We start from the raw sequence: 10,297 nt of genomic DNA on the forward strand, positions 1-10,297 counted from the left end.
GGGGGGGGGGGGGGGGGGGGGGGGTTACGGAACATCGCGGCGTTTGCTTTCAGGTCAGTTTTCACATGATCCCTCATTGTTCTCCGATCGCTCCTAGGTCCAAATCAGTAAACCGGCCCAGGTCAGTGACTGCGAGGAGGACGAGTCCGACGATTATTATGACGGCGACGCCGATGCGGAGGAGGACGACGGACCGGCCGAGGATCCGGAGATGTGGTACGGGGCCACGCCCTTCCTGAGAGGCGTGGTTGCTGCTGGCAGCCTGAGCGCCAGGAAGAAGCCCAGCGGCTACAGAGCAACCGGACTCATAGAGGTACTTTTAAAAAGGGGAAACTGTAAATTTACATTTTACTGCAGCTCAGGAAATGGTTAGTTTACGTGCAGTCGTACAAAGCGTTTCCTAAATCAGACCAGAGACGTAAATAAAATCCTGATCTGAGATTAACATCTTAGTAATTCTGCTTGGTTTCCTGTGCTGGGAAAGACTTTTATTTGTTCGTTATGAGCTTGGAGTCAGTACAAGAAAATAAGACAGATGTAGACGTGAGTGTTGGGCTTCCTGTTCCTGAACAACAGGCCTTGAAAGTGATGGAAGCTGTGGGATTTGTTTGGAGAGGTCCTGAGGTCTGAATGAGCTCTTCCATTATTATTTTTTTTAATAAAAAATCTGACACTCTTATAATAAATGGTTAATAGAAATATAAAACCCTATAAAAATAGAAGATTTTAAGGTATTATTGCTGGTAGTGGGCCAGGATGCATTAAGTGCTCCAGTTTGCTTTTGCAAATACCCATAAAAACTCAGAATAACCATGAAAAGATAAACTGTAGTCTTTTTATATATATATATATATATATATATATATATATATATATATATATATATATATATAATAAAAAGGAAGCTAGGCTAATTAAATTCTCTGGTTCAGTGGTCCATATGGTTGTGTTGTAGCCAATGTGCTGCAGGGGAACACCCCCAAAGGTAGTGGAGAATGACAGAGCTAAGATCCTGTGGGACTTCCAGATCCAGACAGACAAAATGGTAATGGCGAACCAACCGGACATTGTGGTGGTGGATAAACAACAGAGGAAAGCAGTTGTGGTAGATGTAGCAATACCGAGTGATTGCAACATCAGGAAAAAGGAGCACGAGAAACTGGAGAAATACCAGGGCCTCAGAGAGGNACATCAGACATCTCAGTCCAGAAATGTGCAGTTCTAGGCACAGCCAAGATACTGCGCAGAACCCTCAAGCTCCCAGGCCTCTGGTAGAGGACCCGAGCTCAGAGGATGAAACAAAGACCACCCGCGGAGGGTGAGAAGGGAATTATTTTTGTTTTTAATATATATATATTTATATATATATATATATATATATATATATGTGTGTGTGTGTGTGTGTGTATAGACTTCTGAGCTGATTACTGATTCACTGATTAGTGAATTTCACCTACAACTGCTTAGACTTAAATTTTTCATAGCTTTTCAACCGAATCCCAGTACAAAATGGCCTAAATGCCTCTTTAGGATCTGTCTCTAATGAAAGTCGGGTACTTTGAAACTGATCTGTTCTTTAATTGTTCGTTTACCAGAACTACATCTTATAGAAATGCTAACTTACAGGTTTATTTACCTTTCTTGTTTTTAGGTAAACGGCAAACACTACAATTACGCCAGACTGGTGCTTGGAAACATGGGGTCTCTGCATCCAGCCAACCGCCTCGCGGCCCACGTCACAGGCCGCCTCCCCGCTTCAGGTGGCCTTTCTCAGACCGCCTCCCAGAACCAGGGCTCGGCGGGGAATGCCAACGCCGCAGGGGTCTCCGCCTGCGCGACCGCTCCTCCGGTTGTAGCCAAAATGGATACGGTGGCTCCGAAGTTGGGTGCTCCGAAGTTGTTGGCTCAGGAGTTGGTGGCTCAGAAGTTGGCGGCTCAGATGACGATGTCGCATCCTGCAGGTACAAAATTGTCTCCGTGTCGTCTCGGCACAAAGACTGTTTAATTTGAATTTCCTAAATAAAAAAAGAAAAAAGAAGGAAAATGCCGTCCAGGACGGCAAACAACTAAATATGCCTCGTTCAGACATGACGTTTGCTTAGAGTCTTTCTATAAATGCACATGAAGAAATGTTTAAATTAAAAAAATAAGAGCGAGTGTGCCGTAAATTAGCCTTCGTCCTAAAACCAGAGAGAAATCTGCGACACGACATGATAAACTCTCCTATTCTGATGGTTGTTTACCTGATAAAAAGCAACAAAAGTAACATTTAGACAGTTTCCTTTAATGAACAAAGTCCAGCTGCATTCATTTCAGTATTATTTTATGCTGACAATAAAACCTGTTTCGTCCAAAAGGTTGTCCTACAACGGCATGAAAAGCGGCATTTTGAATGTTTTTTTCGCCGGCATTCTGAGACAAAACCTGGCATTTTTTGCATGACTTTTTAGCCAGACGTGCGGTAAAAGTGGCGATATATGGCCCACGTGGCTTGCCATATCAGCAGGCTGCGCGGGTTGTTAACGACGTTACCGGCGGTGCTAAAGGCGCGTTCCGAAGGTGTGCTTGTGGCCGGTGTGTACAGATATTTTCGTTCCATTTGAGATGACAGAAAAAGTCCAGACGTCACCTGTGCGAATACATCGCCCATCGTCATTTGTTGGACTGACGAATATCGGTTGAAAAAATTTAGCATATTGCCCGACCTTAGCTGCCACCGCACCAGGTTTTAGCTTGATTGTGTTTGCTGGTTGCCTCGGCTGCAGAGGTGACCTCAGTGATTCAGTAAAATCTGATCAAACCGTTCTGTTGAAATAACGTAGTCATCTTTTTGTCTCGTCATCGTTCCCCCTCCTCTCTGTTTCTTTAGCCGAGCTGCTACCGTCTGCCAACAAAGCAGCCACCATCATCCAGCAGCCTTCGCTCAACTCGCCGCCCGTCTACCCCATCCAGCTGTTAATCCCAGTCCAGCCCAACTTCCAGACCAGCTCGGCGACGTCGCCCGTCTCGCTCACCGTCTCGTCGTCGCTGAAGAACCCCCTCTTCCTGGGCCAGAGCGGGACGTATTCCTTCAGGATCTGCCCGCCGTCCAACCAGGCCGCCGGAGGCCAGAATCCACCCGGCGTCGCCCTGCCCGGAGGTTTCACCCTCGTCGACCTCCCGAAACCCGGGGCCGACAGTGCCGACGGGACCAACGGTGCCGCCGGGCGAGCCGAGCCCCGCCGCCCGACGGAGGCCGCCTCCGATCTGAGGCACCTGGCGAAAGAGTGGGTCGGGTTTGACACGCTTCGTAAGGTGAAGGAGCTGCTGAGCAGCAGTTCAGCCGAGCCAGGCTCCTCCTCCTCTGCTCCGCTTTCTGGGAAGAAGACGCCGTCGGGGGAAAACGGCGAGGCTGACGACAGGCAGGCGCCAACACAGGAGTCCAACTTGGATTTCTCCTCAGAGGATCTGAGCTCTGGCTTTTCAGACGACGAAGAGTTTGACAATGACGTAGGTCTTCAGTTTTGGTTTGAATCCACAAACACGCGTCAGATAATATTAAATGATGAGGAAACACCGGGATGGTCGTCGTGGTTTAAAGTAAGATGGCTGATGATGTTTGTTTCTGCAGGATGAGACTGTGGACATCGAAACTGTGGAGGAAGGAAAACATGGAGCGCTCTTTGCTAAAATGAGAGAAGATGCTACGAAGAACTCAGACAGTACAAGGTAACAAGTTTCTGTCAGACCTGCTGCTGGAAGGATGATGGGATTCTCCCACCATCACAAGTGATCTTTTCTGATGGATGGATGAGTGTTAATGAATGATTTATGGACTGAGGATGGGTGGATGAATTGAGGATGGATGCATGACTGATGGATTGAGGATAGATGAATATTTGATAGATTGAGGTTGGATGGATAAATGATGGATTGAGGATGAATATTTAATGGGTTGGGGATGAATGCATGAATATTTAAAGGATTGATGATTGAGGATGGATGGATGAATTGGGGATGGATGTATAAATGTTTGATTGATTTAGAATGAATGGATGGATGAATATTTAATAAACTGAGGATCGATGGATAAATATTTAATGGACTGAGGATAGACGAATAGATAGATGAATTGGTGATTGAGGATGAATGGATAAATGCTTGATGGATTGAGGATGAATAGACAAATGAATATTTAATGGATTGAAGATGGATGGATGAATATTTGATAGACTGAGGATAGACGAATAGATAGATGAATTGGTGATTGAGGATGAATGGATAAATGCTTGATGGATTGAGGATGAATAGACAAATGAATATTTAATGGATTGAAGATGGATGGATGAATATTTGATAGATTGAGGATGGATGATTGAATATTTGATGGATTGAAGATGGATGGATGAATATTTGATGGATTGAAGATGGATGGATGAATATTTGATAGATTGAGGATAGACGAATGGATGGATGATTTGGGGATGGAAGATGGATGGATGGATGACTGACTATTTAATGGATTGAAAATGGATGGTTGAATAGTTGATGGATTGAAGATGGATGGATGAATATTTGATGGATTGAAGATGGATGGATGAATATTTGATGGATTAAAGATGGATGGATGAATATTTGATGGATTGAGGATGGATGGATGATTTGGGGATGGAAGGATGATTGATGAGTTGAGGAGTGAGGATGAATGGATGAATATAAAGGAATGTTTATGGTATGAAAACAGAAATTTCTTTTATCTTCCAGCTCTCATGAACTGTTGAAGACTAAACTTGTTTTAAGACGTCATTGATCTGCTCAGACTAGCCGTTAGCTCGTCAGTCCAACCAGACCCCAAAACCCTTTTACAGAACCCCACTTGGAAATGGTCAGAATGCCCCTTTAATGGGGCCATTTTCAGCTTGAATCAGATTAGGGTTAGGAATCAGTACAGATTTAGTTTAGTTGTGACTTTAAAGGAATTTCTAAAAACAGAAAAAAATGAGCTTTTTTTAGATCGGAATAACAAATTTATTCCTTTAGGAAAACAAGCTTTAACATGTTGAGATAATGACCGTTATCACGAGAAAACTAGCTTCACAGATACTTATATCTGATAATGTTCTGAACAGAAATAAGCTTCTTTAATTAAAACACACGTGAACCTGTAAATATGTCTTTTTTTTCTTTATAAAACAGCAGTAAAAGGATGTGAATCTGATTTATCCTGATTTGTTTTCTCTATTCAGACATTCCTCTGCTGAGTCTGGATCTTTGATGGAGCCCGGGGGTCAGGTACGACCACACACACACACATACACACACACACACGCGTATTAAAGACGTTGGTTTATCGGTTTTATTTATTTTCTCCTTCTGTCTTCATCAAATGCAGGAGAAACAGAGTTCCTTGAAGACCCTCTACTGGCGCAGGAACCACAACACGTTGGAGAAACAGAGGCGTTCGGATCAGCGAGTCCTCTACGACAAACTCCGCAGGGTCTTGAGGAGTCACTCCAAAACCCCCGTGCTGAACCTCCTGTCCCTGGTTGGTTCCACGTCCTGCTCGCACACGTTTTGGGCTCGGCTCGATGCAAGGCGGGGTTTAAGCTGAAAGGAAGGGGAGGGGGGGATAACCAAATGTGCTGCAAAATGAGTCAGCTTGACCTGAAAATAAGAAAAAAATGTTAATTTTCGCCGTAATAATCATGATTTGTGTTAAAAACTGTGTAAAAACACACAATCTAGCAACGCCAGTAGCTAAAACAGCCTGTTGCCTTCCTAATCTACATTTAACTCAAAGGTTTTCTGGCTGGTATGTCTTCAAAAAGAACCCTTTGTCTTATAACCCTTCTAATTTTTAAAAAATTAAATGAACCCTTTTTCTCTGTTGCCTGCTATAGAGCCGGGAAACCCCATCGTATAACGCTTGTCCTCATCGTGGAGCTTTTTAAATGCGGGGCTGGAATTCCCGACGGCCTCATTCCAGACCGATAAAAGTAGACTTTTTAAAGGTGGCGCTCTCGTGAATAACGATGAGCACGTTTCCTCGCGTGTCGCCTCGGTAACAGAGGAAGAGCAGTGGCGTCGAGCGTCTGCCGTTCTTCCTCAGTCGTCAGCTCGCTGACGTGCGAAGGAGAAGATCACTGAAGTGATGTCAGCAGGAGAGACTTCAGTTACCTGCAGCTCATCTGATCAGCCTTTCATAACATTCTGGAGTTTCCTGCATGCTTATTAGCATCGTAAAAGCTGAGGGGATGTTAATATTTGTGTCATTCTCCAAACTTTGGTCACGGGTTTACTAAACATAGCCAGAAAATTCAATTTAGCAAACCACAAACGATAAGTACGCATTCAAAGTTTAGTTTCTGCAGCTTTCAAACTGTCGCAGCAGATCCTCTCTCAACTTCCCGCCCGAGTTCGGAGAGGGGTTTGTTTTGCGGCGCTGTCATAAAACTGGATCCTTCTCTGCTGTGTGTTTCCAGGCTGTGCAAGAAATTCAGGAAATAAACGACACGTCCAAATGTCTCGAGGAGGAGAAGGAGAGGCTGGTCCAGGAGCAGACTGCCTACGTGCGCAAGCTGTCCTTAGAGTCAGGTGGGTGCAGCTGGTCTTCCTGGGTCGTCCGGTTTTTGTCCCGACTCGCACACTTTTTGGAATTTCTTGTAGACGTTTAGCTCAGATTTGTCGTTCAGTCTCCCTGTGGAGCATCAGAGAAGTAATCACAAGAATCTGATTATTAAAAGATTGAATGTTTGTTTTGTTTCTTTAGGGAAGTCTGAAATCCTGATCCAGAACAAGCTGAAGGAGATCTTCGAGCGACAGAAGCAACGAGAGAGGGACATGAGCTGGAAGCCCGTCTTCTCAAAGCTGCTGCAGACCAAAGCTGCTCTTCTTCAGGCCACCGCTCCCCGCTCACACCTCCAGCCCCCGCAGCAGCAGCAGCCGGACCCCCCGACCCACGCCCAGCAGCCCAAAGCCGCCCAGAGCAACTTACAGACCCTGCTGACCATGCTCCATCCCACAAAACCCTCAGAGCACGGCTTGGATCTGTTACCTGGGCAACATGTTCTGATCCAGGCCAGGTCCCTCCCGGGTCAGACGGCGTCCGTTCCGCCGCCACCTCCTTTGGCAGAGAACCAGGAAGCGTCCGGAGATCCTTCTCAAACGAACAGCCCAGCCCCGTCGGAACAAGCTCCAGTTGGCGCCACACAAAATGGACCCTCACCTGGATTGCCAGCACCCAATGTCCTGCCCGCAAATCTGATTACTCCTCTTCCTGTGGTTCGCTCCAAAACTGGCAGACTCATCCTTCCTTCATCGCTGAAACCAAGTAAGATGGGCAAGAAATTCATGTTATTATAAAGTACCGTCTCACTGAGTTTTCTTACTTTTATTTATTTTTTCTCTCCTTACAGTGGGTCGTGGCTTCTTCGCCTTCATGGTGGTGGAACCCAAGCCGAAGGACAAGGAGGGCGAGGCGAGCTCTGCAGCTAATCCCCAGCCTTCTGACGGAGAGGCGTCCAAGAGCTCGGAGGCAAGCCTCCCTCCGTCTGACCAAACTTCAGATGTGGGAAGCAAAGCCGCAGCGTCAGGTTCCAATCCCAGGAGCCCAGGAGGGATTCCCCCGTCGGCTGAAGCAGACACCTCGGAGAAAACACGGGACCCGGGCTCGGGCGTGACCTGGCCCCCAGCTGCCGCTCGCCTGTGTTTTGTTCCCCACCCGGTTGTTTTGGAGCCCATTCTCGGAAGCGTTCGCGGCAGGGACGGTCCTCAGCCGACCACAGGGGGCGAAAGCGACAGAGGTGGGCCAAAAAGCCCCCCGAACGAGGTGGACCAAAAAGCGGGTCGTCCCGCGGGCGGCAAACGGTGCAGAGGAAGGCCTCGGAAAAAAAGGGCGTCCGACCTAAAAAATGCAGCGAAACGAGACTCGTCGGACTACGACTACGACGACGACGACGATGACGACAGCCCCGTCAGGTTTTCCAACCGCAGTTACAAAGCCGCCACTTCCACAACGCCAGAAGGAGAGGCTTACACGTCCCGACCGTTAACACGAGGCTCCCTGGGGAAGGACTTCCCCAGTGCGAAGAAACGCTCCTGGATAGATGTGGAGAAGGAGCTGGAGCCGGAGCTGGAGTATTCCTGACCTGTACACACACAGGTCCACCCCACCTCACACCTCACGCCTCACGCCTCGGCACGGCGGCTGCGTGTCGGACCGGACGTCTTCCTCTCGGCGCCGGAGAGTTTCATCTGCTTCTCTCTCCTGCTTCTTGGTGCGGAGCATCAAAAATAAATAAATGGACTGAAAGCTTCACTGTATGTGCCAGTTTGGAAAAAGCTAAAGGATCGGAGGCGAGATTCTATTTTCTATTAAGTGCTGCTCTTTTTTTTTTTGGTTTTGTTTTTTTTAAGTAAAAAAAAAAAAAAGAAAGAAAACCTACTGGACTTCCTTCACACTGTAGAGAAAAGCAGAAGATAAACTAGCATTACACGACCTGCTGAATGTACGAGTTTTGATAAAGTGTCCCGAAACGAGACCGTCAGTAAAACCGACTCGAGGGGTCTCGTTTGGGTTTGTTTTGTATTTTTTTTAAAAACATCTACTTGGATGACGTCGTACTTGAAGCTGTTTATGCAAAAAGAGACTCGAGCTGTAGCCGGCGCTGCTCGAAGCCTCCAAACTGTTATAAAGTTACAATAATAAACGCCTGTTTTCTGTCACTAAAACCATGAAAATGAACCATTGTTGCACTTTAAACCATCCACTGAGTCTCCCGTCTGTTTAGTAGCATTACTAAATCTGTATTTTGGGACGCTAGTCAAGTAAAAGTTGTTCATTTAGACTTGATATGTTTTTATTATTATTACAAAACACATTTGTGAGTCAATGGTTAATAAAGTATCTTGTTTAGAATAAAAACGAAGCAAAAAGCTGGTATTATTTGGACACCTATCCGTTGATGACTTGTTAGTTTTTTTTTCAGTAGTTTTATTTATCTATTTTTTTGTCCTCACAGCTTTCTTATCTGCTCCGCTTTTAACTAATCTGTTTCCCCTCCTGAGTAATCGCTGCGCGGCGATAACAAAACACCTTTCGACGTTAACAGCAAACAGACGCGGGCACCTATCAGTGTGAGCTGTTGCACCATCGGGGCATCGCTCGGTTCCTGGACTGATCGACAACATTTAACGACTCGCTGTGACAAACTCGAAACTCTGAAGGAAGGCTGGAAGTCCATTCTGGAGCAGCAAAACAAAACAAAACAAAAAAAGCTAATTTTTTCCAGTTTGATCCGTCTCTGTGGCAGGCGATGAACGTGGTGAACAGGTGTTTTTCTGTTTTTCCCGCTTTTTTTTTAAAATTTTAATCTCTTCATTGTAGGTGCAGGTGCTGTTCAGTCCTGCTGTCGTAACACCAGCAGCGGTCTGAGCAGTGTCTTGCTGAAATAAGCAAAAATTTTGGGTTTTTTTGTTTTCTTTCTGGATGTCGCTCCATTAAAAACCGGGGTTCCTACGCAGACTGGGAGAATCTGGAAGAACATTTTGTTTCCCGCTAAATTTAATTTTCTGAAAGTCAGGGGTTCTCGTGTTTCGGCTCTGGGCAATTATGTAAGAGCTTTTGTTGCGCTCCCCTTTTCCGCAGGTTTGGAAAAACAAACAAACATTGAAATGTAAAAATACATCGAAACATGCGGCTCCATTGGTATTAATTCGTGATGACCTTTTGGTAAAAGTACATCGTACGGTGTAGACAAACTCAGCAGAAAACAGATTTAACGTAGGACTTTTAATGTTTCACAGAATATACAGTATAATAATGTAACCAACTTTTGAAGCGTCTAAACCTAAATTTTAGCAAACAGTCTTTTTACGAACACAAATTTAAAATTTCTTGTAAAATGCCAACAATTTGATTTATAAATCAAGTTGGGATTTTAGTCTTCTTTCATCCAGTATGTCTCTTACTACTTTAGGTTTAATGGTTTTATCTTAAACATTAATTATATTTTACCACAAAATTCTTTAAAACTGAAAGGTAAGTGTCTTCTCAACTTGCCATATTTCCTACATAAAACAGAAATGTAAACATTCACACTTCAAAACTTTATTTTTAGGCCCGAGCAGCGACAGCGCTGCGAAGGCCTATTGGATCTGCTATGTTTATTATTATGATTCTTTGCGTTCTTAAAACGCAAATTTGGAGGTCTAAACATATTCCAAAACTCACCAAATTTCACCGAAAGTTGTCCCCCGCGAGAAATAACACGATTTTAATGGAATCAAAAATGGGCGTGGCAAAACTGCTCCACAGCGC

The 10,297-nt window shown here is 45.2% G+C and overlaps 1 protein-coding gene across 2 annotated transcripts in view; it reads left to right on the forward strand.

The window, feature by feature from the left end:
* magl (MAX dimerization protein MGA-like) overlaps positions 1-8,918 on the forward strand; it is a 20,859-nt gene extending 11,941 nt beyond the window's left edge. For both annotated transcript variants that reach the window (XM_017409284.3, XM_037981632.1), the window contains exons 14-22: positions 98-313; positions 1,652-1,961; positions 2,870-3,489; positions 3,611-3,708; positions 5,226-5,271; positions 5,372-5,524; positions 6,462-6,573; positions 6,749-7,309; positions 7,395-8,918. In XM_017409284.3, the coding sequence (XP_017264773.2) occupies positions 98-313; positions 1,652-1,961; positions 2,870-3,489; positions 3,611-3,708; positions 5,226-5,271; positions 5,372-5,524; positions 6,462-6,573; positions 6,749-7,309; positions 7,395-8,125 (2,847 nt within the window). In that variant the 3' untranslated portion in view covers positions 8,126-8,918. The remainder of the gene's footprint in view (positions 1-97; positions 314-1,651; positions 1,962-2,869; positions 3,490-3,610; positions 3,709-5,225; positions 5,272-5,371; positions 5,525-6,461; positions 6,574-6,748; positions 7,310-7,394) is intronic.
* Positions 8,919-10,297: the final 1,379 nt, after the last annotated feature.

Source organism: Kryptolebias marmoratus, linkage group LG19 (assembly GCF_001649575.2).
Source record: "Kryptolebias marmoratus isolate JLee-2015 linkage group LG19, ASM164957v2, whole genome shotgun sequence".
NCBI classification, from domain to species: Eukaryota; Metazoa; Chordata; class Actinopteri; order Cyprinodontiformes; family Rivulidae; genus Kryptolebias; species Kryptolebias marmoratus.